A 27,899-nucleotide genomic window follows, 5' to 3' on the forward strand; every position below is an offset into this window, starting at 1 on the left:
TAGACCCTATAGGGACCGAGACCCCTCTGCATGAGCCCCCCTGTCAGCCCCCCATAGGTCCTGGGACACCCTATAGGCACTGGCACCCTCTATAGAACTTGGGACCCCCTATAGACCAGCCCCCTATAGACTCCAGCCCCCTATAGGGACCAAGACCCCTCTGCATAAGCCCCCTCCGTGGGGGCTGGGGTCTTCTATAAGGCCTGGGGCTCCCCTATTGGCCCTGTGACCCCTATAGACCAGGCTCCCTATGGGACCTGGGAGCCCTTATTGGCCCTGTGACCCCTATAGACCAGGCTCCCTATGGGACCTGGGAGCCCCTATTGGCCCTGTGACCCCTATAGACCAGGCTCCCTATGGGACCTGGGAGCCCCTATTGGCCCTGTGACCCCTATAGACCAGGCCCCCTATGGGGCCCATGACCCCTCTGCATCATTCCCCCCCTCTCAGCCCTCTATACGGGCTGGGACCCTCATAGGGCCTGGGACCCCCTACAGGCTCCCCCCTATAGGAACTAAGACCCCTCTGCATCATTCCCCCCCCCTCACCCCCCAGCCCTCTATACAGGCTGGGAGCCCCTATAGGACCTGGAGCCCCTACAGGACCTGGGACCCCTATAGACCAACCCCCTATAGACTTAGTCCCCCACCCCCAAGAACCCCAGTATGAACCAGTACTCCCAGTTTGCCGCCAGGCAGCAGCTGGTCCGTGGGGGCGTCCGGGGCCGTATGGGGGCCATAGGTGCCCCGGGGGGGGGCCGTATGGGGCCCGTACGGACTTTGCCCCGTCAGGTGAATGATTCACCGGGGCGTGCGAGGGCTCGTGCCGGGGGCGGGGCGAGCGCGGGGCGAGCGCGCGAGGGGCGAGCGTGCGAAAGAAGAAGGTAGTCGTGCAACGGGGGGGTGTGGGGGGGTGTATCTCGTGCGAGGGGGGGGGTCGTGAGGGCGAGGGGCTCGTGCAAGAGGGGCTCGTGCAAGAGGGGCTCGTGCGAAGGGAGCTGCTTGTGCAAGAGGTGCTCGTGCAAGGGAGGGGGGCTCGTGGGAGAAGGGTCCGTGCGAGGGGAGGGAGGGGGGGGGTCGTGGGGGAGAGGGGCTCGTGCAAAGGGGGCTCGTGGAAGAGGCGCTTGTGCAAGAGGCGGTCGCGGAGGAGACGGGGCTCGTGCAAGGGGTGCTCGTGCGAGGGATGCTCGTGCAAGGGGGGGCTCGTGAAGGAGACGCGTTCGTGCAAGGCCGGGGGGGGGGGGGCCTCGTGGAAGAAGTACTCGTGCGAGGCGGGGGCTCGTGCTACGGGGGCTCGTGCAAGGGAGGGTCGTGAGGGAGAGGGGCTGGTGCGAAGGGAGATGCTCGTGCGAGAGGCGCTGGTGAAGGAGGTGGGCTTGTGCGAGGGGGGCTCGTGGAAGAAGGACTCGTGCAAAAGGCGGGTGGGGGGGGGTGTGTCGCGCGAGGAGGAGCTCGTGTGGGCGAGGGGCTTGTGCAAGGGGCGCTCGTGCAAGGGAGGTGCTTGTGCAAGAGGGGGTTGTGAAGGAGACGGGCTTGTGCAAGGGGGGGGGGGGGGGCTCGTGGCGCAGGTACTTGTGCAAGAGCTGCTCGTGCCGGGGGCGGGGGGGGGGGGCTCACGGGAGGCGTGCTCGTGCGAGGGGGGGGCGCCTCGTGCAAGAGCCCCTCGTGCGAGGGGGGGGGGGCTGGTGGAAGAAATACTCGTGCGAGAGAGGGGCTCGTGCGAGGGGCCCTCGTGCAAGGAAGGGGGGGGGGGGTTTTGCACGCGCGTGTGCGCGGGACACACGCGTCACCCTCCCCCTCGTTAACCTGCTAATTAAGGAATTAACGGGGGCGAGGAGGGAAAGCCGGGGGGGGGGGGTGGGGGGGGGGGGTTGTGGCGCAGAATCCAGGTGCGGGATTGGGATGGGGATTCTCCAGTGTCTCGTATGGGGTTGTGCAAGGGGGGGGGCGGGGGGTGGATGGGTCCCTTCCTGAGGGTTTGGGGGTCAAAGGTCAGTGGGGGAAAGGTCGTGAGGGGGTGGGGGGGGGGCGGGGGGGGGGGGGGGGGAGGGGTGGCCCATCGGCCTGGGTCAATTTCTGGGGAAATTGAGGTGGGGGGAGGGGGAGATTCCGCGCTGGCTCCTGTGGGGGCTGGTGTTTGGGTGGGGGTCAAAGGGCACCGGGGCAAAGGTGAGCGGCCCCGGCCGCTGGGTCCCTTCTGGGAAAGTGGGGGGGGGGGGGCAGGAAAGGGGACGGGGGGGGGGGGGGGGATTCTCCGCTGTCTCGTATAGGGTTGTGCTGGGGGTTTGGGGGGGGCTGCCGGCCGCGGCGCTGACCTCTGACCCCCCCACTCGTGTCTCTGTGTCGTTGTCCCCCCACCGTGTCCCTGCGTCCCCACCGTGTGCCTCTGTATCCCCCCCCATGTCCCTGTGTTCCCCCCGTGTCCCTCTGTCCCCCCCCCGTGTCCCGCCATGTCTCTCTGTCCCTCCCATGTCTCTGTGTCCCCCCCGGTGTCCCTGCATCCCCCCATGCCCCTGTGTATCCCCCATGTCCCTGCATCCCCCCCCATGTGTCCCCCATGTCCCTCTGTCCCTCCCTGTGTCCCCCTCCGTGTCCCTCCCTGTGTCCCCCCATGTCCCTCTGTCCCCCCCCGTGTCCCTCTGTCCCTCCCTGCATCCCCCCCCCATGTCCCTGCGTCCCCCCCCCGTGTCCCCGTGTGTGTGTGTCCCCCTCCCCGGTCCCTGTCCCCAGATGTTGCAGCTGTGCGTCCCCCGCGGGGGGGGCCGGGCCCTCCTGGGGGTGCGGCTGCTGCGGGGTCCCCCCCCCGGGACCACCCGCCCCGTCAGTTACCAGCCCATCCGCAAAGTCCTGGTGGCCAACCGGGGTGAGTGACGGCCCTGGGGACACCCCTGTCACCGGTGGGGGGGGGGCTCCCAGTCCCCTGGGGCCCCCCATCTCCCCTCCATGCCCCCTGGCCCCCCCTTGTGTCCCCTACATCCCCCCCCGCCGTGTCCCCTGGGTGCCCCCCCCATGTCCCATGGATCCCCCTCTGTCCTCTCTGTCCCCCCCTGTGTCCCCTGGAACCCCCCCGTCCCCTGGGACCCCCTTTGTCCCTCCATTTCCCCCCCCACAATGTCCCCTGGGGGTCCCTTGGGTGCCCCGCCTTGTCCCTTGGGGCTCCCCCATGTCCCCCGGATCCCCCCCTTGTCCCCAGGGTGTCCCCATGTCCCTGTGCCCCCCTCCAGCTGGGATGTCCCCATCCCCATGTCCCCAGTGGGATGGGGTGTCCCTGTGCCCCCCTCCCAGCCGGGATGTCCCCAAGGTGTCCCCATCCCCATGTCCCCAGTGGGATGGGGTGTCCCTGGGGTGTCCCCATGTCCCTGTGCCCCCCTCCCAGCCGGGACATCCCCAAAGTGTCCCCATCCCCATGTCCCCAGTGGGATGGGGTGTCCCTGTGCCCCCCTCCCAGCCGGGATGTCCCCAAGGTGTCCCCATCCCCATGTCCCCAGTGGGACGGGGTGTCCCTGGGGTGTCCCCATGTCCCTGTGCCCCCCTCCCAGCCGGGATGTCCCCATCCCTGTGTCCCCAAGCAGGACGGGCTGTCGCGGGGGTGTCCCCATGCCCGTATCCCCATGTCCCTGTCCCCCCCCCAAGGTGAGATCGCCATCCGGGTGTTCCGGGCCTGCACGGAGCTGGGGATCCGGACGGTGGCCGTCTACTCGGAGCAGGACACGGGGCAGATGCACCGGCAGAAGGCGGACGAGGCCTATCTGGTGGGGCGGGGGGCTGCCCCCCGTCCAGGCCTATCTCCACATCCCCGACATCATCCGCGTGGCGCAGGTACCGCGGGGGGGGGTGCCTGGGTCCCCTGCGGGGGACATGACTGGGGACCCTATGGGGGGGCCGTCTGGGGGGGGACCATGCCTGGGTCCCCTATGGGGGATGTCTGGGTCCCCTATGGGGGGGGACATCTTGGGGGGGACATGCCTGGGTCCCCTGTGGGGGGTGCCTGGGTCCCCTATGGGGGGGGACATGCCTGGGTCCCCTATGGGGGATGTCTGGGTCCCCTATGGGGGGGACATCTTGGGGGAGACATGCCTGGGTCCCCTGTGGGGGGGGACGTGCCTGGGTCCCCTATGGGGGGGACGTCTTGGGGGGGACATGCCTGGGTCTCCTATGGGGGACATCTGAGGGGGGGGGACATGCCTGGGTCTCCTATGGGGGGGACATCTGAGGGAGGGACATGCCTGGGTCCCCTATGGGGGGGACGTCTTGGGGGGGACATGCCTGGGTCCCCTATGGGGGATGTCTGGGTCCCCTATGGGGGGGACATCTGAGGAGGGGGACGCCTGAGGGGGGGGGGACATGCCTGGGTCCCCTATGGGGGGGACATCTTGGGGGGGACGTGCCTGGGTCTCCTATGGGGGATGTCTGGGTCCCCTATGGGGGGGACATCTGGGTGGGGAGGGGGGGGGGGACATGTCTGGGTCCCCCGGGATAGGGAACACCTGGGTCCCTATGGGGGACACGACTGGGTCCCTTGGGGGGGGACATCCTGGGGGGGACACACATGCCTGGGTCCCCTGGGGGGGGAACTCCTGGGTCCCTGGAGGTGGGGCCACCCGGATGCCTGGGGAGGGGAGGGGTCTGGGGGTGCTGGGGATCACGGGGGACCCCCCCCAGATGCCTGGGTCCCTTGTGGCGGGGGGGAAGGGGGGGTTCTGGGGGTCATGGGACACCCCCGACGCCTGGGTTTCCCCCCTCCCAGGAGAACGGGGTGGACGCCATCCACCCGGGATACGGGTTCCTGTCGGAGCGAGCCGACTTCGCCCAGGCCTGCCTGGACGCGGGGGGTCCGCTTCGTGGGACCCCCCCCCGACGTCGTCCGCAAGATGGGGGATAAAGTGGAGGCTCGTGCCATCGCCATCGCTGCCGGTGAGGACGGGGGGGGGCAGGGGGAGACGGGGTTTGGGGGGGGCTTCTGGGGGGGTTCTGGGGCTATTTAGGGGGATAGGGGGGAGTTATGGGGTTATATGGGGGGGCTGGGGGGTTGTAGGGTGGAGTTACGGGGTTATTTGGGGGGGGCGAGGGGGGGTTATGGGGGAGTTATGGGGTTATTTGGGGGTTTATGGGGGAGTTATGGGGTCATTTGGGGGGGTTATGGGGGGTATGGCGTTATTGGGGGGTACAGGAGGCTATGGGGGGGCTATGGGTTTGTTGGGGGGCTGTGGGGTTATTGGGGGGTAGAGGAGGCTATGGGGGGGCTATGGGTTTGTTGGGGGGCTGTGGGGTTATTGGGGGGTACAGGAGGCTATGGGGGGGCTATGGGTTTGTTGGGGGGGCTGTGGGGTTATTGGGGGGGCTATGGGTTTGTTGGGGGGCTGTGGGGTTATCGGGGGGGTACAGGAGGTTATTGGGGGGGCTATGGGTTTGTTGGGGGGCTGTGGGGTTATCGGGGGGGTACAGGAGGCTATGGGGGGGGCTATGGGTTTGTTGGGGGGCTGTGGGGTTATTGGGGGAGTAGAGGAGGCTATGGGGGGGCTATGGGTTTGTTGGGGGGCTGTGGGGTTATTGGGGGAGTAGAGGAGGCTATGGGGGGGCTATGGGTTTGTTGGGGGGCTGTGGGGTTATTGGGGGTTACAGGAGGCTATGGGGGGGGCTATGGGTTTGTTGGGGGGCTGCAGGGTTATTGGGGGGGTACAGGAGGCTATGGGGGGGCTGTGGGGTTATTGGGGGGGCTATGGGTTTGTTGGGGGGCTGTGGGGTTATCGGGGGGGTACAGGAGGTTATGGGGGGGGCTGTGGGCTTGTTGGGGGGCTGTGGGGTTATTGGGGGGGTACAGGAGGCTATGGGGGGGGCTATGGGTTTGTTGGGGGGCTGCGGGTTTATTGGGGGGTACAGGATGTTTTGGGGGGGGGCTCTGAGGTTACTGGAGGGCTCTGGGCGGTGTTGTGGGGGGCTCCAGGTGCCTGGGGAAGGGGGTGGGATTCAGGGGGTTTGGGTGTTCTTGGGGGGGGGTCGTCGGGGGAGCGGGTTGTTGGGGGGGGATCGGGGTGTCCCCGACGCTGGCACTGACGGGGGGGGGGTGGGTGTGTGTTGCCGTCCCCCGCCTCCAGGGGTGCCGGTGGTGCCGGGGACGTCGTCGCCGGTGTCGGGGCTGTCGGAGGCGCAGGACTTCGCCCGCCGCGTCGGGTTCCCCGTCATCTTCAAGGCGGCCCACGGCGGCGGCGGCCGCGGCATGAGGGTGGTCCGGTCCCCAGAGGTACGGGGGACCCCACGGGATCCCCCCCCCCCCCCACCATGGGAACCCGGTCACCAGGACCCCAATTCCCTGGGACCCCTGCCATGGGGAGCCCCCTGCCATTGGACCCCCCCGCCATGGCATCTGGGACCCCCAATTCCCTGGGACCCCCACTCCAGGACCCCCCCGTGCCATGGGACCCAAGTGGCCGGGACCCCGGGGACCCCCAGCCATGGGACCCAGACATCTGGGATCCCCAGTTTCCCGGGACCCCCAGCCATGGGACCCTGCCATCCAGGACCAATGGGACCCCCCCCCAGGCATGGGACCCAGGCATCCAGGACCCCCGATTCCCCAGGACCCCCAATTCCCTGGGACCCCCAGCCATGGGACTCCCCTGCCGTGGGACCCGTGTGTCCGGGACCCCCAATTCCCCGGGACCCCCACCCTGGGACACCCCCTGCCATGGCACCCAGGCAGCCGGGACCCCCAGTTCCCTGGGGACCCCCACCCTCAGACCCCTCCCAGCCATGGGACCCCTCCAACCAGGACCCACAGGACCCTCCCCAGCCATGAGACCCAGGCATCCAGGACCCCCGATTCCCCAGGACCCCCAGTTCCCTGGGACCCCCACCCTGGGACGCCCCCCCAGCCATGAGATCCAGGCATCTGGGACCCCTAATTCCCCAGGACCCCCACCCCGGGACTCCCCCCGGTCCGGGGACCCAAATGGATGGGAAGGTCCCGGGCATCCCCAAGGGACCCCAGTGGGTGGGGGGGTCCCACACATCCCGGGGGGGTCCCAGGCGTCCGGCGGGGGGGACACCCAGGCGTCCCTGCGTGCGCAGGAGCTGGAGGAGAGTTTCTCCCGCGCCACCTCGGAGGCTTTGGCCGCTTTCGGCAACGGGGCCCTTTTCGTGGAGAAATTCATCGAGCGGCCGCGGCACATCGAGGTCCAGATCCTGGGTAGGTCGCAGTGGGGGGGGGGGGAAGTTGGGGGGGGGGCTTTGGGGGGAGTCTTTGGGGCTTTAGGGGCAGTCCCTGGGGCTTTAAGGGGTCCCTGGGGGCTTTAGGGGGGGTCCCTGGGGCTTTGGGGAGAGTCCCTGGGGACTTTGGGGGGGTCCCTGGGGGCTTTAGGGGGAGTCCTTGGGGGAGTCCCTGGGGGCTCTGGGGGGGTCCCTGGGGCTTTAGGTGGTCCCTGGGGCTTTGGGGGGGACACCAGGACTTCGGGGAGAATCCCTGGGGCTTTAAGCAGTCCCTGGGGGCTTTAGGGGGGGTCCCTGGGGCTTTGGGGGGGGACACCAGGACTTTTGGGAGAGTCCCTGGGGGCTCTGCGGGTGTCCCTGGGGCTTCAGGGGGAGTCCCTGGGGGCTCTGGGGGGGTCCCTGGGGCTTTAGGGGGTCCCTGAGGCTTTGGGGGGGGCACACCAGGACTTTGGGGAGAGTCCCTGGGGACTTTGGGGGGTCCATGAGGGCTTTAGGGGGAATCCCTGGGGACTCTGGGGGGGTCCCTGGGGCCTTGGGGGCTCCCTGGGGCGTTGTGGGGGACACCAGGACTTCGTGGAGAGTCTCTGAGGACTTTGGGGGGGTCCCTGGGGGCTCTGGGGGGTCCCTGGGGCTTTAGGGGGGTCCCTGAGGCTTTGGGGGGACACCAGAACTCTGGGGGGGTCCCTGGGACTTTGGGGGCTCCCTGGGGCTTTGGGGGGGACACCAGGACTTCGGGGAGAGTCCCTGGGGACTTTGGGAGGGTCCCTGGGGCCTTGGGGGGGTCCCTTGGGCTTTAGGGGGTCCCTGGGGCTTTGGGGGGGACACACCAGGACTTTGGGGAGAGTCCCTGGGGACTTCGGGGGAATCCCTAGGGGCTGTGGGGGGGTCCCTGGGGGCTTTGGGTGGTCCCTGGAGGTTTTGGGGGACCCAGGGGTTTGGGAGTCCCCCATCCTTGTGTCCCTCAACGGGGGGCGTGAGGGCACCCGGACCCCTGGGTCCCGTCCCCCCCCCGCCCCCGCCGTCATCTCTGACCCCGCCATCCCGCCCCCCCGCAGGGGACCAGCACGGGAACGTGGTGCACCTCTACGAGCGGGATTGCTCCATCCAGCGCCGGCACCAGAAGGTGGTGGAGATCGCCCCGGCCGCCCGCCTGCACCCCGAGCTCCGCGCCCGCCTGGCCAGCGACGCCGTCCGCCTCGCCCAGCAGGTACCGGCACCCGGGGGGTCCCGGGCTTGGGGGGGGACGCGACCCGGGAGTGCCGAGGGGGAGCCGGGAGTCTGGGTGGGGGGACACCCGGGAATGCGGGGAAGGGACGTGCATCCGTCCCTCGGGGGACCCAGGAGTCCGGGGGACACCCAGGAGCTGAGCCGGGGAGACCCCGGAGTTCAGGGAAGGGACGAGCGTCCGTCTCTCAGGGGACCCGGAAGTTTGGGGACACCCAGGAGTCTCGGAGGGGGGGGGACCCAGGAGTCCAAGGAAGGGATGCACATCCATCCCTTGGGAGACCGAGGAGTCTTGGGGGGGGGGGTACCAAGGAGTTCAGGGAAGGGGCACACATCCATCTCTTGGGGGGGTCACAGAAGTTTGGGGACGCCCAGGAGTTTGGGGTGGGGGACCCAGGAGTCTTGGCGGGGGGGGGGGGCAGGAGTCCAGGGAAGGGACGCGCAATCCGTCTCTTGGGGGATGCAGAAGTTTGGGAGCACCCAGGAGTTTGGGGAGGGGGGGGGGACGGAACCCAGGAACTCGGGGGGGGGGGGGGGGCGACCCAGGAATTGCGGGGGGGACCTAGGAGTTGGGAGAAGGGACCCAGGAACTGGGGGGGGACGACCCAGGAGTTGTGGGGGGGGACCCAGGAGTTGGGAGAAGGGACCCAGGAGTTGTGGGGGGGGAACCCAGGAGTTGTGGGGGGGACCCAGGAGTTGGGAGAAGGGACCCAGGAGTTGTGGGGGGGGAACCCAGGAGTTGTGGGGGGGACCCAGGAGTTGGGAGAAGGGACCCAGGAGTTGGGGGGGGACCCAGGAGTTGTGGGGGGGACCCAGGAGTTGGGAGAAGGGTCCCAGGAATTGGGGGGGGACGACCCAGGAGTTGTGGGGGGGGGACCCAGGAGTTGGGAGAAGGGTCCCAGGAATTGGGGGGGGGACCCAGGAGTTGTGGGGGGGGACCCAGGAGTTGGGAGAAGGGACCCAGGAACTGGGGGGGGATGACCCAGGAGTTGTGGGGGGGGACCCAGGAGTTGGGAGAAGGAACCCAGGAGTTGGGAGAAGGGACCCAGGAGTTGTGGGGGGGGACCCAGGAGTTGGGAGAAGGGTCCCAGGAGTTGCGGGGGGGGGACCCAGGAGTTGCGGGGGGGGGGGACCCAGGGCTCTGGGGAAGGGATGTGCATCCATCCCCTGGGGGGACCCAGGCGTTGGGGGACGGGGGGGACACCCATGCGTTTGGGGGATCTGGGTGTCTGGGGGACCCAGAAATCCCGGGGCTGGGGGTGGGGACGGGACACCCCCATGTGTCCGGGGGACGCGGGGTCACCCAGTTGCTGACGCCGGGGTGGGGGGGGCGCGGGGGGGTGCGTGTGTGTGTGACGCAGGTGGGCTACGAGAACGCGGGGACGGTGGAGTTCCTGGTGGACCAGAGCGGGGATTACTACTTCATCGAGGTCAACTCCCGGCTGCAGGTGGAGCACACGGTCACCGAGGAGATCACCGAGTGAGCGCCGGCATCCCCGGGGGGGGGCGCGGGGAGGGGGTACCCGGCTGCCTGCCTGTCCCCCCCCCCACCCCGGGCGCCTGGGTCCCCGGGAGGATGGGGAGGGGGGGTGCCCGGGTGCCTGGCTCTGTAGGATCCCTGGGAAGATGAGGGGTGGAGGAAGGGGGGGTGGGATGTATGTCCGGGGAACCCCCTGCATGCCTGGGTGCCCCCCCCAGATGTCCGGGTGCCCCCCAGGACACCTGGTTCCCCCCCCACGTGCCTGGGGTTGAGGGGGCTGCAAGACGGTTCTGGGTCCCTGGAGGGATGCCTGGGCCCCCCTGGATGCCTGGGCCCCCCTGGATGCCTGGGTCCCCCCTGGATGCCTGGGTGTCGTCCCCCCCCCCAGACACCTGGGCCCCCCCAGGACACCTGGGTCCCCCCCACACGCCTGGGGTTGAGGGGCTGCAAGATGGTTCCGGGTCCCTGGAGGGATGCGGGATGCCCTGGTCCCCCTGGATGCCTGGGCCCCCCTGACCACTGGGGTCCCCCTGGATGCCCGGGTGCCCCCCCCCCAGACACCTGGCTCCCCCCCCAGACGCCTGGGTCCCCCCCAAACTTCTGGGTCCCCCCCCCAAATACCTGGGTCCCTGGGGTTGGGAGGCTGCAAGGTGGTTCTGGGTCCCTGGAGGGATGCGGGATGCTCTGGTCCCCTGGACCCCTGGGTCCCCCTGACCTCCTGGGTCCCCCCTGGAACCCTGTGTCCCCCCGTGACCCCCCTGGTGACCCCCCCCCCCCCGCATCCCCATGCAGCGTGGACCTGGTCCACGCGCAGCTGCAGGTGGCAGCGGGGCGGTCGCTGCCGGAGCTGGGGCTGCGCCAGGAGAACATCCGTGTGAACGGCTGCGCCATCCAGTGCCGCGTCACCACCGAGGACCCCGCGCGCGGCTTCCAGCCCGACACTGGCCGCATCGAGGTGCCCCCCTTGGGACCCCCACCTTGGCAGCCCCCTTGGGACCCCTCCTTGGGGCCCCCCATGGGACCCCCCAGGGACCCCCGCCTTGGGACCCTCCATGGGACCCACCCCTTGGGACCCCCGGGGGACCCTCCATGGGTCCCACCCCATGTGACCACCTTGGGACCCCCGCCTTGGGACCCCTCCTTGGGACCCTCCATGGGACCACCCCTATGGAACCTCCCTATGGGACCCCCCCTTGGAACCCCATCTTGGGACCCTCCATGGGACCCACCCCTTGGGACCCCCCGGGGACCCTCCATGGGTCCCACCCCATGGAACCACCTTGGGACACCCCCCCCTTGGGACCCCCCGGGGACCCTCCATGGGTCCCACCCCATGGGACCACCTTGGGACCCCCCCCCTTGGGACCCCTCCTTGGGGCCCCCCATGGGACCACCCCTATGGAACCTCCCTATGGGACCCCCCCTTGGGACCCTCCGTGGGATCCACCCCTTGGGACCCCCCAGGGACCCCTCCTTGAGACCCACCCCATGGGGCCCCCCATGGCAACACCGCCTTGGGAACCTCCATAGGACCACCCCTATGGGACACCCCCCCCGCCTTGGAATTCTCCCTTGGAACCTTCCCTTGGGACCCCCCCATGGGACCAACCCCAGGGGTCCCACCCCATGGAACCACCTATATGGACCCTACAGGGCCCATGGGTGCCTATAGAGCTCTCTGTAGGGTGCCGGGGTGCCTATATGAGGCTGTGTAGGGGCTCTGTGGGGTGGGTGGGTTCCCGAAAGAGGCTCTATAGGGGTCCAAGGACCCTATAGTGCCCGTGGGTGCCTATAGAGCTGTCTATAGGGTGCGGGGGTGCCTAGATGAGGCTCTATCGGGGCTCTGTGGCACCCTATAGGGTCCATAGGTGCCTGTGGGAAGCTCTACAGGGGCTCTGCGGGGCAGAGGGGTGCCCATGGGAGGCTCTATAGGGGCTCCAAGGACCCTATAGTGCCCTTGGGCACCTATAGAGCTCTCTATAGGGTTCTGGGGTGCCTATATGAGGCTCTATCGGGGCTCTGTGGCACCCTATAGGGTCCATAGGTGCCTGTGGGAAGCTCTGCAGGGGCTCTGTGGGGTAGGTGTGTGCCCAGAGCAGGCGCTGTGGGTGGGTGGGTGCCTTAAGGGGCTTTATAGGGGCTTCAAGGACCCTATAGGGCCCAGGGGGTACCTATAGAGCTCTCTGTAGGGTTCCGGGGTGCCTATATGAGGCTCTATAGGGGCACTGGGGGGAGGGTGGGTGCCTATAGGAGGCTCTGGGGGTGCCATACGAGTCTCTGTGGGTGCATGGGTGCCCATGGGAGGCTCTATAGGGGCTCCAAGGACCCTATAGTGCCCAGGGACACCTATAGAGCTCTCTATAGGGTTCCGGGGTGCCTATATGAGGCTCTATAGGGGCTCTGGGCAGGGGGTGGGTGCCCACGGGAGGCTCTGTGGGTGGGTGGGTGCCCATGGGAGGCTCTATAGGGGCTCCAAGGACCCTATAAGTGCCCCGGGGGTGCCTATAGAGCTGTCTATAGGGTGCGGGGGTGCCGGCAGGTGTTCCGCAGCGGCGAGGGGATGGGGATCCGGCTGGACGGGGCCTCGGCGTTCCAGGGGGCCCTGATCTCCCCCCACTACGACTCGCTGCTGGTGAAGGTGGTGGCCCACGGCCCCGACCAGCCGGCGGCCGCCGCCAAGATGAGCCGGGCCCTGGCCGAGTTCCGCATCCGGGGGGTCAAGGTGGGGCTGGGGGGGGATGGGAGGGACCCTGGGGTGATACTGGGGGGGCTTAGGGGCTCTAAGGGGTCTTGGGGGGGGCTGGGGGCTTTAAGGGGTCTTTGGGGGGGCTGGGATCTTGGGGGTCCCTGGGGGGATATTGGGGGACCCTGGGGGCTCTAAGGGGTCCCTGGGGGTGCTGGGAAGGGTCTGGGGGGATACTAGGGGGGCCTTGGGGACCCTAAGGGGTCTTTGAGGGGGCTGGGAGGGGTCTTGGGGGTCCCTGGGGTGATACTGGGGGGGTTTGGGGGCCCTAAGGGGTCTTTGAGGGGGCTGGGAGGGATCTTGGGGGTCTCTGGGGGGATATTGGGGGGCCCTGGGGGCTCTAAGGGGTCCCTGGGGGGTGCTGGGAGGGGTCTGGGGGCATCCCGAGGGGATACTGCGGGGGCCTGGAGGCACTGAGAGGGGTCTTTGGGGGGGCTGGGAGGGATAGTAGGGGACCCGGGGGGGTATTGTGGGGATGCTGGAGGGATTGGGCAATGCGTTGGGGGGGGGGGGGCGGGGCGTTGGGGGGGCCCTCGTGTGATGCACGAGGGGCTGGGGATGCACGGGGGGCTTGGGGGGGCCCCTCGTGCGACGCACAAGGGGATGGGGATGCACGAGGGACTGGGCAACGCACCGGGGGAGGCACTGGGGGGGCCCTCGTGCGACGCGCAAGGGTGTTGGGGGGGCTCTTGTGCGATGCACGAGGGGGTGGGGATGCACCAGGAGGTTTGGCGGGGGGGGGGGGGCGCTCGTGTGATGCACGATGGGGGGGGGATGCACCAGGGGGTGTTGGGGGGGGCCTCTAGTGCAATGCGCAGTGGAGGGGGGGTGGGGGGGGGCGTGGAGGAGCTCTTGTGCAACACTGAAGGTCCCTCGTGCAACGCACGTCTGGGGGTCGGGGGCTCTAAGGGGTCTCTGACGGGGCTGGGGGGGGCTCTAAGGTGCTGGTGCGTCGCACGAGAAGGGCCGGGGCGGGGGGGGGGGGGGGGGGGGATATGATGCCTGACACACGTGCACCCCCCCCCGCTCCCCAATCCCTCGTGCGTCGCACGCTGACGGACGCCCTCTCCCGCAGACGAACATCCCCTTCCTGCAGAACGTCCTGGCCCACCCCCAGTTTTTGGGGGGCGCCGCCGACACCCAGTTCATCGACGAAAACCCCGAGCTCTTCCACCTGCGCCCCGGCCAGAACCGGGCCCAGAAGCTGCTTCACTACCTGGGTAACGGGGGGGGGGGGGGGTCCCAAGGGGATACTGGGGGGCTCTGGGGGCGCTGGGAGGGGTCTTGGGGGTCCCTGGGGGGCTCTAAGGGGTCTTTGAGGGGGCTGGGAGGGTCTTAGGGGTCCCTGGGGGCTCTAAGGGGTCCCTGGGGGTGCTGGGAGGGGTCTGGGGGGATACTAGGGGGGGCTTGGGGACCCTGAGGGGTCTTTGAGGGGACTGGGAGGGGTCTTGGGGGTCCCTGGGGTGATACTGGGGGGGCTTGGGGGCCCTAAGGGGTCCCTGGGGGTGCTGGGAGGGATTGGGGGGGATACTAGGGGGGGCTTGGGGGCTCTAAGGGGTCCCTGGGGGGATATTGGGGGCTCTGGGGGCTCTAAGGGGTCTTTGGGGGGGCTGGGGAGGGTCCCAAGGGCATAATGGGGGTCCCTGGGGGCTCTAAGGGATCCCTGGGGGTGCTGGGAGGGGTCTGGGGGGATACTGGGGGCTCTGGGGGCTCTAAGGGGTCTTTGGGGGGGGGGTCCCAAGGGCATAATGGGGGTCCCTGGGGGCTCTAAGGGGTCCCTGGGGGTGCTGGGGGGGGTCTGGGTGGTCCTGGAGGGGTGCTGGGGGCTCTAAGGGGGCTTGGGGGGGGGCTGGGGTGATATTTGGGGTCCCTGGGGGCTCTAAGGGGTCCCTGGGGGTGCTGGGGGGGGGTCTGGGTGGTCCTGGAGGGGTGCTGGGGGCTCTAAGGGGGCTTGGGGGGGGGGCTGGGGGGATATTTAGGGTCCCTGGGGGCTCTAAGGGGTCCCTGGGGGTGCTGGGGGGGGGTCTGGGTGGTCCTGGAGGGGTGCTGGGGGCTCTAAGGGGGCTTGGGGGGGGGGCTGGGGGGATATTTGGGGTCCCTGGGGGCTCTAAGGGGTCCCTGGGGGGGTCTTGGGGACTCTATGGGGTGTCTGGGGGGCCCCTGGGGGCTTTAAGGGGTCCTGGGGTTGGGGGGACCTGGGAGGGGTCCGGGGGGGCTCTGAGGCCCTGGGGGGGCTCCGGTGGGTTTTGGGGGGGGGAGGTTGTGTGTCCTGGCCCCCCCCCCCCTTGACCACGTGTCACGTGTGTGTGTGTGTCCCCCCCCAGGCCACGTGATGGTGAACGGCCCCAGCACCCCCCTCCCCGTCAAGGCCAAGGCGGCGCTGGTGGAGCCCAACCCCCCCCCGGTGCCCATGGGTGAGCGGGGGGGGGGGCTGGCGTGTCCGTGGCGTGTCGTAGCGTGTGCCTGGCGTGTTCATGGCGTGCCATAGCGTGTGTGGGGCAGACTGTGGTGTGTGTGCTTGGCGTGTGCATGGCGTGCCGTGCATGGCACATGCCCATGGCATGCCACTGCGTGTGCGTGGCGTGTGCGTGGCGTGCCGTAGCGTGTGCGTGGCGCACCGTGACGCGTGCACGTCATGTGTGCTTGGCATGTGCATGGCGTGCCGTAGCGTGTGTGTGGCATATTGTGGCACGTGCACGGTGCGTGTGCTACCCATGTGCATGGCGTGCCGTAGCGTGTCCGTGGCATGTATCCATGGCGTGCCACTGCGTGTGTGTGGCGTGTTCACGGCGTGCCGTAGCGTGTCCGTGGCATGTATCCATGGCGTGCCACTGCGTGTGCGTGGCGTGTTCGCGGCATGCCGTAGCGTGTCCGTGGCATGTATCCATGGCGTGCCACTGCGTGGCGTGTTCGCGGCGTGCCGTAGCGTGTCCGTGGCATGTATCCATGGCGTGCCACTGCGTGTGCATGGCGTGTTCGCGGCGTGCCGTAGCGTGTCTGTGGCATGTATCCATGGCGTGCCACTGCGTGTGCGTGGCGTGTTCGCGGCATGCCGTAGCGTGTCCGTGGCATGTATCCATGGCGTGCCACTGCGTGTGCGTGGCGTGTTCGCGGCGTGCCGCAGCGCGTGCGTGGCGCACCCTGGCGCGTGCACGTCGTGCGCGCTCGGCATGCGCGCGGCCCACCTTGGCGTGCGCCGTGCGTGCGCCGGGACCCCCCGCTGACCCCTCCCCCCCCCCCCCCCCCATGTCGGCGCAGGGGACCCCCCGGCGGGGCTGCGGGCGGTGCTGGCGCGGGAGGGCCCGGGGGGCTTCGCCCGGGCGGTGCGGGGGCACCGGGGGCTGCTGCTGACCGACACCACCTTCCGCGACGCCCACCAATCCCTGCTGGCCACCCGCGTCCGCACCCGCGACCTCGCCCGCGTCGCCCCCTTCGTCGCCCACAACCTCAGCCCCCTCTGCAGCATGGAGACCTGGGGAGGTCAGCGGGGGCGGGGCCACGGGGGGCGGGGCTTGGAGGGGCGGGGCTTGGAGAAGGGGTGGGGGGATGGGGCCCAGAGGAGTGGGGTCTCGGGGGGGCGGGGCTTGGATAAGTGGAGGGGCGGGGTTTCAGGGTGGGGTCTGGGGGGGCGGGGCTTGGATGGGTGGGGTCTCGGGGGGTCTTGGATGATTGGAGGGGTGGGGTTTGGGGGTGGGGTCTTGGGGGGCGGGGCTTGGCTGACTGGAGGGGCGGGGTCTCATGGGAGGGGATGGGGCCTCGTGTGGGCGGGGCCTGGGGGTGGGGACACGGGGGGGCGGGGGCATGGAGGGGCGGGGCTTGGAGAAGGGGGTGGGTGGGGCCTGGTGGAGTGGGGTCTCGGGGGGCGGGGCTTGGATGACTGGAGGGGCGGGGTCTCATGGGAGGGGGCGGGGCCTCGTGTGGGCGGGGCCTGGAGACGTGGGGCCGGGAGGGGGCGGGGCCTGGGGGGGGTTGGGGCACGGGGGGCGGGGCTTCGGGGGGGCTGAGCCTCATGTGGGTGGGGCTTCATTGAGGGGGTGTGGCCACACGGGGCGCGGTCTCCGGGACAGGGCATCAATGGGGCGCCACGAGGGGGCGGGGCTTCGTTGGGTGGGCGGGGTTTATGTCGGTGGGCGGGGCTTTGCGGAGTGGGCGGGGCTTCACTTGGGCGGGGCTTGCCTGGGGAGCCCCAGGCAGACGGGCTGGGGTGGGGCGGGGAGGGCTCGCGCGAGGGGGCGGGGCTCGCGCAAGGAGGGGCGTGGCTTGCACGGGGAGGGGCGGGGCTTGCACGCGAGGACGGGGCGTGTCCGGCAGGCGCCACCTTCGACGTGGCCATGCGGTTCCTGCACGAGTGCCCCTGGGAGCGGCTGCGGGAGCTGCGACGCCTGGTCCCCAACATCCCCTTCCAGATGCTGCTGCGCGGCGCCAACGCCGTCGGCTACACCAACTACCCCGACAACGTCATCTACCGGTCAGCCGGGGGCGTGGGGGGACCTGGGGGGACGTGGAGGGACATGGGGGGCATGGGGGCACGTGGGGACACTGGGGGGACATGGGAACACTAGGGGGACATGGACATGGGGGGATATGGGGAGATGTAGAGGGATGGGGGGGCATGGGGGGACATGGAGGGACATGGGGACACTGGGGGACATTGGGACATGAGGGGACAAGGGGAAACGTAGAGCGATGGGGGCGCATGGGGGGACATGGGAACACTGGGGAGACATGGGGACATGGACATGGAGGGACATGGGGACGCTGGGGGGACATGGGGGGACATGGGGACACTGGGGGGCATTGGGACATGGGGGGACATGGGGGGGCATGGAGGGACATGGGGACACTGGGGGGGACATGGACATGGGGGGACATGGGGACGCTGGGGGGACATGGAGGGACATGGGGACACTGGGGGACATTGGGACATGGGGGGACAAGGGGAAACGTAGAGGGATGGGGGGGCATGGGGGGACATGGGGACATTGGGGGGACATGGAGGGATATGGGGACACTGTGGGGGCGTGGGGACATGGGGGGACATGGGGAGATGTGGAGGGATGGGGGGACATGGGGACACGGAGGGACACAGGCATGCCACGGGGGTGGGGAGACATGGAGGGATGGGGAGATGTGGAGGGATGGGGGGGCATGGGGGGACATGGCAGGACATGGAGAGACGTAGAGGGATGGGGGGACATGGGGGGACATGGGGACACTGGGGGGACATGGGGACATGGACATGGAGGGACATGGGGACACTGGGGGGCATTGGGACATAGGGAGACGTGGTGGGATGGGGGAGCAGGGGACATCAGGGACATGGGGGGACACGGAAGGATGAGGGGACGTGAAGGACGTGGGGAGACGCGGTGGGATGAAGGGACAGGGGACATCAAGGACACGGCAGAACGTGGAGGGACACGGTGGGGTGAGGGCTCACGAGGCCATGGGAGACCAGGGAGGGACGAAGGGACGCCAGAGCGCGGCGGGTCATGAAGGGTTGAGGGGACACGAGGGGACACGGGGACCCCCAGGCGCCCCCTAAACCACCCCCCCGCCTTCCCCAGCTTCTGCGAGGTGGCGGTGGCCAACGGGATGGACATTTTCCGAGTCTTCGACGCCCTCAACTACCTGCCCAACCTGGTGCTGGGGGTGGAGGCCGCGGGGCGGGCGGGGGCGGTGGTGGAGGCCGCCCTGTCCTACACCGGGGACGTGGCCGACCCCTCCCGCACCAAGTACAGCCTCGACTACTACCTGGGCTTGGCCCGCGAGCTGGTGGCCGCTGGCACCCACATCCTCTGCATCAAGGTTTGGGGCGGGGGGGGGGTGTGGAATTGGGGGTCTTCGGGGGGGCCGGAGGGGGGATGAGGGGTTGGGAGGGGGGTTTGGGGGGATCGGAGGGTGGTGGGAGGGGGGATTTGGGGGTCCTGAGGGGCTGGGATGCGGGATTTGGGTGCCCGGGGGGGTTGGGAGGGGGAGTTGGGGAATGGGAGGGGGGTTTGGGGGGGTCGGGAGGGGGGATGAGGGGCTGGGAGGGAGGTTTGGGGGTCCTGGGGGGGTTGGGAGGGGGGTTTGGGAGGTCAGGAGGGGCTGGAAGGGGGTTTGGGGGGGTCGGGAGGGGGGATGAGGGGCTGAGAGGGAGGTTTGGGGGGCTCGAGAGGGGACGGGAGGGGGTATGAGGGGTTGGGAGGGGGGATTTGGGGGTACTGGGGGGGTTGGGAGGGGAGTTTGGGAGGTCAGGAGGGGCTGGAAGGGGGCTTGGGGGGGTCGGGAGGCGGGATGAGGGTCTGGGAGGGAGGTTTGGGGGGTCGAGAGGGGGAGGGAGGGGGGATGAGGGGTTGGGAGGGGGGTTTGGGGGGTCGGGAGGGGACGGGAGGGGGAATGCGGGGCTGGGAGGGGGGATTTTGGGGGGGTTGGGGGGGTTGGGAGGGGGGTTTGGGGGTCCTGGGGCGCTGGGAGGGGGGATTGGAGGGATGAGAGGGGGGGATTCGGGGGTCTTGGGGGGCTGGGAGGGGGAATTTGGGGGGTGGAAGGGGCTTTGGGGGGCTGGGAGGGGGGATTTGGGTGTCGGGGGGGGCGGATTTGGGGATCCTGGGGGGCTGGGGAGTGGCTTTGGGGGTCCCTTACTCCCCCAAGACACAGTGGGGCAGCTCCTGGTGGGGGGATGGAGACGTTCTGGGAGGCGGGGGTCCCCGTGACCCCCATGACCTCCCCCCATGACCCCCATGTTGTCCCCCCCAGGACATGGCGGGGCTGCTGACGCCGCCGGCCGCCCGGTTGCTGGTGGGGGCCCTGCGGGAGCAGTTCCCCGAGGTGCCGCTGCACATCCACACCCACGACACTGCCGGGGCCGGCGTGGCCTCCATGCTGGCGGCCGCCAACGCCGGCGCCGACGTGGTGGACGTGGCCGTGGACGCCATGTCCGGCATGACCTCCCAACCCAGCATGGGCGCCTTGGTGGCCTGCGCCCGCGGGACCCCCCTCGACACAGGTATGGACACCCCCTCGGAGGGGCCACCGGGGTCTTGGAGACGGTGACGTGGTCATGGAGGTGGCAACATGGTCAGAGAGGTGGTGACGTAGTTATAGAAGTTCCACCATGGTCTTGGCAATGGCCGTGTGGTCATGGAGGTGGTGACGTGGGTATGGAGATGCCACCACGGTCAGGGAGATGCCACCACAGTCACGGAGGTGGCAACGTGATCATAGAGGTGCCAGCATAGTCAGGGAGGTGGTGATGTGGTCATGGAGGTGCCACCATGGTCTTGGCAATGGCAACGTGGTTATGGAGGTGGCAGCATGGTCAGGGAGGTGGCAACGTGGTCTTGGCATTGTCAACACAGTCAGGAGGTGGCAACATGGTCATTGGAGTTGTCACCATGGTCTTGGTAATGCCAATATGATCATGGAGGTGTCAGTGTGGGTCATGAAGGTGCTGCCAGGGTCTTGACCACGGCATCATGGTCATGCTAATGGCACTGTGGTCATGGCAATGGCACGATGACCGTGGTCATGAAGGCGCCACCACTGTGGTGCCACCATGGCCATATTGATGGGCCTGTGGCCGTGGTAATGCCAGCGTGGTCACAACAATGGTACCATGGCCATGGTGGTGCCACCTCAGTCACAACATCATGCCCAGTCCATGGTGGCCCTCAACCGCGGTGGCCTCCAACCCATGGCCCCCCCTCACCGTGGTGTCCCCACGGGCTCCCCATCCGTGGGTGACCCCCACCCATGCCACCCCGCAGGCATCGCGCTGGAGCGGGTGTTTGAGTACAGCGAGTACTGGGAGGCGGCGCGGGCGCTCTACGCCGCCTTCGACTGCACGGCCACCATGAAGTCGGGCAACGCGGACGTCTACGAGAACGAGATCCCGGGGGGACAATACACCAACCTCCACTTCCAGGCCCACGCCATGGGGCTGGGCCACAAGTTCAAGGAGGTCAAGAAAGCCTACACCGAGGCCAACAAGATCCTCGGGGACCTCATTAAGGTGGGGCTGGGAAGGGGTTGGGGGTGGTCTTCATGGGGTGCTCTCTATGGGGGAGGTGATCTCCATGGAATGGTGTCGATGGAGATGGTCTCTATGGAATAGGTGGTGTCTCTGGGGTGGATGGTGTCCATAGGATGGGTGGTCTCCGTGGGGTGGGTGGTCTCCATGGAGTAGGATCGTCTCCATGGGGTGAGATGGTCTCCATGGGGTGAGCTCTGTGAGGTGGGTGGTGTTCCATGAGGTGGGGAGTCTCTGTGGGATAGATGGTCTCCATGGGATGGGTGGTCTCCATGGAAAAGGCGGTCTCCATGGGGTGGGATGATCTCTGCGGGGCAGTCTTTGTGGGGTGGGTGGTGTCCATGGGGTGACATGGATGGGAGGTGTCTATAGCGTGATGTCCCGTGGGGTGGGTGGTCTCCATGGGGTGGGTGGTCTCCATAGGGTGGTCTCCATGGGATGGGTGGTCTCCGTAGGATAGTATCCATGGGGTAGGTGGTGTCTATGGAGTAGGACAGTTTCTGTGGGGTGGGATCGTCCCATTGGGTGATCTCTCTGGGGTGGGTGGTGTCCCTGGGGTGAGTGGTCTCCATGGGGCGGGTGGTCTCCGTAGGGTGGTCTCCATGAGGTAGATGGTCTCCATGAGGTGGTGCCCATGGGGTGGGCGGTGCCCGTGGGTTGGGTGCTCCATGGGTTGGGTGCTCCCCATCCCCAGGAAGGATCCCTGTGGGAGCAGCATGGTGGGGTGACACCTCGGGGCGACCCTGCGAGGTGACACATCCCTCCCTCTCCCCCGGGGTGACGTTGCCGGGCGCAGGTGACGCCGTCCTCGAAGGTGGTGGGGGACCTGGCGCAGTTCATGGTGCAGAACGGGCTGTCGCGGGAGGAGGTGGAGGCGCGGGCGGACGAGCTCTCCTTCCCCCTCTCCGTCGTGGAGTTCCTCCAGGGCCACATCGGAATCCCCCCGGGGGGCTTCCCCGAGCCCTTCCGCTCCAGGGTGAGTACTGGGAGACGCTGGGAGGGGACTGGGAGGCACTGGGAAGGGACTGGGAGGAGATGGAAGAGGCTGGGAGGAGACTAGGGAGCCCTGGAAGGGACTGGGAGGAGATGGGAGGGCACTGGGAGGCACTGGGAAGGGACTGGGAAGGGACTGGGAGGACATGGAAGAGGCTGGGAGGAGACTGGGAGGCACTGGAGGGGACTGGGAGGCTGGGAGGGCACTGGGAGGCACTGGAAAGGGACTGGGAGGCACTGGGAGGAGTCTTCGGGTCCCTGTGTCGGTTGCCATGGCACCCTACCCTAGCAACGGGTCCCAGGGATGGTTGCCATGGCACCCGACCCTAGCAACAGGTCCCACTACCAGTTGCCATGGCACCCATCCCTAGCAACGGGTCCCAACAGCATCAGTCCCTGGCAATGAGTCCCTATGTCTGGTTGCCATGGCACCCGTCCCTAGCAACGGGTCCCAGGGATGGTTGCCATGGCACCCATCCATAGCAACGGGTCCCAACAGCATCAGTCCCCTGGCAACGAGTCCCTATGTCTGGTTGCCATGGCACCCGACCCTAGCAACAGGTCCCACTACCAGTTGCCATGGTACCCTACCCTAGCAACGGGTCCCAGGGATGGTTGCCATGGCACCCGACCCTAGCAACAGGTCCCAGGGATGGTTGCCATAGCACTCGTCCCTAGCAATGGGTCCCCACAACATCAGTCCCTGGCAACGAGTCCCTATGTCTGGTTGCCATGGCACCCATCCCTAGCAACGGGTCCCCACAGCATCAGTCCCTGGCAATGAGTCCCTATGTCTGGTTGCCATGGCACCCTACCCTAGCAACGGGTCCCAGGGATGGTTGCCATGGCACCCGACCCTAGCAACAGGTCCCAGGGATGGTTGCCATGGCACCCTACCCTAGCAACGGGTCCCCACAGCATCAGTCCCTGGCAACGAGTCCCTATGTCTGGTTGCCATGGCACCCGTCCCTAGCAACGGGTCCCAGGGATGGTTGCCATGGCACCCTACCCTAGCAACAGGTCCCAGGGATGGTTGCCATGGCACCCATCCCTAGCAACGGGTCCCCACAGCATCAGTCCCTGGCAACGAGTCCCTATGTCTGGTTGCCATGGCACCCTACCCTAGCAACGGGTCCCAGGGATGGTTGCCATGGCACCCTACCCTAGCAACAGGTCCCAGGGATGGTTGCCATGGCACCCTACCCTAGCAACGGGTCCCCACAGCATCAGTCCCTGGCAACGAGTCCCTATGTCTGGTTGCCATGGCACCCGTCCCTAGCAATGGGTCCCCACAGCACCTGTCCCTAGCAACAAGCCCAGGGCAGGATGCTGCGGTCCCTCCCGCCCCCTCCATCACCCGTTACCATGGCACCCAGCCCCCCCGTTGCCATGCCGACACCCTCCATCTGCCCCCCACAGGTACTGAAGGACCTGCCCCGCGTCGAGGGGCGGCCAGGGGCTTCGCTGCCCCCACTGGACTTCGAGGCGCTGGGGCAGGAGCTGGGGGCGCGGCATGGGGCCCCCACCACCCCCGAGGACCTGCTCTCGGCCGCCCTCTACCCCAAAGTCTACGACGATTTCCGCACCTTCACTTCCACCTTCGGCCCCGTCTCCTGCCTGGGCACCCGCCTCTTCCTCGAGGGGCCCACCATCGCCGAGGAGTTCGAGGTGGGGCAGGCTTGGGGGCTGGGGGGCGACTAGGAGGGGACTGGGAAGCACTGGGAGAGGGCTGGGGGGCGCTGGGAGGCACTGGGAGGGGACTGGAAGGGACTGAGAGGTGCTGGGAGGGGACTGGGGGGCACTGAGAGGAGACTGGAGGGGACTGGGAGGGGACCGGGGGGCACTGAGGGGGGACTCTAGGGGACTGGAGGGCACTGGGAGGCACTGGAAGGAGACTGGAGGGGACTGGAGGGGACTGGGAGGGGACCGGGGGACACTGAGAGGGGACTGGAGGGGACTGGGAGGCACTGGGAGGGGACTGGGGGGCACTGAGAGGAGACTGGAGGGGACTGGAGGAGACTGGGAGGGGACCGGGGGGCACTGAGGGGGGACTGGAGGGGACTGGGAGGGGACTGGAAGGCACTGGGAGGCACTGGAAGGAGACTGGAGGGGACTGGGAGGGGACTGGGGACACCGAGAGGGGACTGGAGGGGACTGGGAGGGCACTGGGAGGCACTGGAAGGCACTGGAAGGAGACTGGAGGGGACTGGGAGGGCACTGGAAGGCACTGGGAGGCACTGGGAGGAGACTGGAGGGGACTGGGAGGCACTGGAAGGAGACTACAGGGCACTGGGAGGAGACTGGAGGGGACTGGGAGGCACTGGGAGGGGACTGGGGGTCACTGAGAGGGGACTGGGAGGGGACTGGGAGGGGACCGGGGGGCACTGAGGGGGGACTGGAGGGGACTGGGAGGCACTGGAAGGAGACTGGAGGGGACTGGGAGGAGACTGGGGACACTGGGAGGGCACTGGAGGGGACTGGGAGGGGACTGGAAGGCACTGGGAGGCACTGGAAGGAGACTGGAGGGGACTGGGAGGGCACTGGGAGGCACTGGAAGGAGACTGGAGGGGACTGGGAGGGGACTGGGAAGCACTGGGCGGGGGCTGGGGGGCGCTGGGAGGCACTGGGAGGAGACTGGAGGGGACTGAGAGGCACTGGAAGGAGACTACAGGGCACTGGGAGGAGACTGGAGGGGACTGGGAGGCACTGGGAGGGGACTGGGGGTCACTGAGAGGGGACTGGAGGGGACTGGGAGGGGACCGGGGGGCACTGAGGGGGGACTGGAGGGGACTGGAAGGCACTGGGAGGCACTGGAAGGAGACTGGAGGGGACTGGGAGAGGACTGGGAGGCACTGGAAGGAGACTGGAGGGGACTGGGAGGGCACTGGAAGGCACTGGGAGGCACTGGGAGGAGACTGGAGGGGACTGGAGGCACTGGAAGGAGACTACAGGGCACTGGGAGGAGACTGGAGGGGACTGGGAGGCACTGGGAGGGGACTGGGGGTCACTGAGAGGGGACTGGAGGGGACTGGGAGGGGACCGGGGGGCACTGAGGGGGGACTGGAGGGGACTGGAAGGCACTGGGAGGCACTGGAAGGAGACTGGAGGGGACTGGGAGGGGACTGGGGACACCGAGAGGGGACTGGAGGGGACTGGGAGAGGACTGGAAGGCACTGGGAGGCACTGGAAGGAGACTGGAGGGGACTGGGAGGGGACTGGGGACACCGAGAGGGCACTGGAGGGGACTGGGAGGGAACTGGAAGGCACTGGGAGGCACTGGAAGGAGACTGGAGGGGACTGGGAGGGGACTGGGGACACCGAGAGGGCACTGGAGGGGACTGGGAGGGAACTGGAAGGCACTGGGAGGCACTGGAAGGAGACTGGAGGGGACTGGGAGAGGACTGGGAGGGCACTGGGAGGCACTGGAAGGAGACTGGAGGGGACTGGGAGGGGACTGGGGACACCGAGAGGGCACTGGAGGGGACTGGGAGGGAACTGGAAGGCACTGGGAGGCACTGGAAGGAGACTGGAGGGGACTGGGAGGGGACTGGGGACACCGAGAGGGCACTGGAGGGGACTGGGAGGGAACTGGAAGGCACTGGGAGGCACTGGAAGGAGACTGGAGGGGACTGGGAGGGGACTGGGGACACCGAGAGGGCACTGGAGGGGACTGGGAGGGAACTGGAAGGCACTGGGAGGCACTGGAAGGAGACTGGAGGGGACTGGGAGAGGACTGGGAGGGCACTGGGAGGCACTGGAAGGAGACTGGAGGGGACTGGGAGGGGACTGGGGACACCGAGAGGGCACTGGAGGGGACTGGGAGGGAACTGGAAGGCACTGGGAGGCACTGGAAGGAGACTGGAGGGGACTGGGAGGGGACTGGGGACACCGAGAGGGCACTGGAGGGGACTGGGAGGGAACTGGAAGGCACTGGGAGGCACTGGAAGGAGACTGGAGGGGACTGGGAGAGGACTGGGAGGGCACTGGGAGGCACTGGAAGGAGACTGGAGGGGACTGGGAGGGGACTGGGGGGCACTGGAAGGAGACTGGAGGGCACTGGGAGGCACTGGGAGGGGACTGGAGGGGGACCCCTCGCACACCCCCCCTCGCCCGCGCAGGTGGAGCTGGAGCGGGGGAAGACGCTGCACATCAAGGCGCTGGCGCTGGGGGACCTGAACGCCGCGGGGCAGCGGGAGGTTTTCTTCGAGCTCAACGGGCAGCTGCGCTCCATCCTCGTGCGGGACACCCAGGCCATGAAGGTGGGGGGCCGGGGGGCGGGGGGAGGTTTGGGGGTGTCTCAGAGGGTTTTGGGGGGGTGTGAGGGGGGGCTGGGGGGATGATGGGGGGAGGTTTTCTCCGAACTCAATGGGCAGCTGCGCTCCATCCTCCTGTGAGACACTCAGGGCATGGAGGGGGGCGTCTGGGGGGTGGTTTGGGGGGGTCTGGGGGGGTTCAGGGGGGTCTGGGGGTAGGTCTCGGGGTTGTCTGGGGGGGGTTGGGGGGGCTGATGGGGGGAGATTTACTTGGAACTCAACGGGCAACGGCGCTCCATCCTCACGGGGGACACCCAGGCCATGAAAGTGGGGGGGCCGGGGGGGCTGATGGGGGGTCTGGGGGGGGTCTGAAGGGGGGCTGGAGGGATGACGGGGGGAGATTTTCTTGGTGCTCCATCCTCGTGTGGGGAATGGGGGGGGGTGAGGAAAATTGGGGGGGCTGGGAGGGGGGGCTGGGGGGGCTTGGGGGGGCATTTGGAGGTTCCAGTGGCACCTGAGGGGGGGTCTTTGATGATCTCGGGGGGACACGTGAAGGTTCTGGGGGACACGGGGGGGGGGGGTTCCAAGGACCATGGGGGGGTGTCCTGGGGTACACGAGGGGATCTTGGGGGGCATGGGGGGGGGTTTAAGGGACATCGTGGGGGAGTCTCAGAGACCAGAGGGGGGGTCTTGGGGGACACGGGGGGGTCCCGGGGACCCATGGGGGGTGTCCTGGGGTACACGAGGGGATCTTGGGGGACACGGGGGGGGGTCAAGGGACATGGGGGAGTCCCAGGGACCATAGGGGGGGGTCTTGGGGGACACAGGGGGGGTCGTTGGGGACACGGGTGGTTCTGGGGGGGCTCTGGGGGACACAATGGGGTCTGGGGGGGACACAAAACCCCCCCTGATCCGCCCCCCCTTTTTTCCTTTCTCTCTCCCCCCCCCCAGGAGATGCACGTGCACCCCAAGGCGGAGCGGGGGGCCAAGGGGCAGGTGGGGGCCCCCATGCCGGGGGAGGTGGTGGAGGTGCGGGTGGAGGCGGGGGCGACGGTGGCCAAGGGCGACCCCCTCTGCGTCCTGAGCGCCATGAAGATGGAGACGGTGGTGACAGCCCCCCTGGCGGGGACCGTCGCCCGCCTCCACGTCCGCCCCGGCATGAGCCTGGAGGGGACGACCTCATCGTCGAAATCGAGTAGAAGGAGGTGGGGGGGGGAGAGAAGAGGACCAACACCCCCCACATGCCCCCCCGAAACCTCTCTGACACCACCCCACACCCCCCCCGAAAACACCCCCCCCAAAAAGCCCCCTCTGCCAAATGGTGCGCTGGCCCTTTAAGAGCGACCTGCCCCCGCCTCCCCCCCTCTAGCGCCCCCTGCTGTGCGAAGGGGGGTACAGCTTAATTGGGGGGGGCACCCCTTAATTGGGGGGGTGCCCTCAACTGGGGGGGCTAAGCTCTTAATTGAGGGGCACCCCTTAATTGGGGGGCACCCTTTAATTGGGGGGGGACATCCCTTAATTGTGGGGGGTGCCCTTAATTAGGGGAGGCTCGGCGCTTAATTGAGGGGCACCCCTTAATTGGAGGGCACCCCTTATTTGGGGGGGCACCCCTTAATTAGGGGATGGCCCCCATGACTGGGGAGGCTCAGAGCTTAATTGAGGGGCAGCCCTTAATTGGGGGGGGGATACCCGTTAATTAGGGGGGGACCCTATAATTGGGGAGGCATGCCTTAACTGGGGGGAGCACCCCTTAATTGGGGGTCGTCCCTTAATTGGGGGAGTTATGTCTTAATTGGGGAGGCATCTCTTAATTGGGGGGGGTCACCCCATTTTGGGGGAGTTACCTGTTAATTGGGGGGCCCCCATGTTTGGGGGGGCACCCCTTAATTTTTGGGGGTGCCCCACGTTATTTGGGGGGAGGTCACGCCTGTTTTGGGGGGTTCACCCCATTTTCGGGGGGGCCCCACTTTTTTCGAGGGGGTGTCAC

At 68.1% G+C, this 27,899-nt stretch overlaps 1 protein-coding gene across 1 annotated transcript; it reads left to right on the top strand.

The window, feature by feature from the left end:
- Positions 1 to 833: 833 nt before the first annotated feature.
- On the top strand, positions 834 to 27,126 carry PC (pyruvate carboxylase). Its single transcript, XM_054183981.1, is given in 24 exon segments — positions 834 to 883; positions 2,730 to 2,862; positions 3,633 to 3,760; positions 3,762 to 3,818; positions 4,747 to 4,827; positions 4,829 to 4,913; positions 6,095 to 6,240; positions 7,068 to 7,185; positions 8,261 to 8,412; positions 9,791 to 9,909; positions 10,702 to 10,864; positions 12,449 to 12,631; positions 13,728 to 13,872; positions 14,977 to 15,066; positions 15,911 to 16,132; positions 16,964 to 17,120; positions 18,220 to 18,460; positions 19,394 to 19,643; positions 20,404 to 20,648; positions 21,463 to 21,642; positions 23,079 to 23,327; positions 25,778 to 25,918; positions 26,864 to 27,077; positions 27,080 to 27,126. Coding segments are annotated over 23 exon segments (3,531 nt in total). The 5' UTR covers positions 834 to 883; the 3' UTR covers positions 27,112 to 27,126.
- Positions 27,127 to 27,899: the final 773 nt, after the last annotated feature.

This window comes from Rissa tridactyla, chromosome 29 (genome assembly GCF_028500815.1).
Source record: "Rissa tridactyla isolate bRisTri1 chromosome 29, bRisTri1.patW.cur.20221130, whole genome shotgun sequence".
Taxonomy (NCBI): Eukaryota; Metazoa; Chordata; class Aves; order Charadriiformes; family Laridae; genus Rissa; species Rissa tridactyla.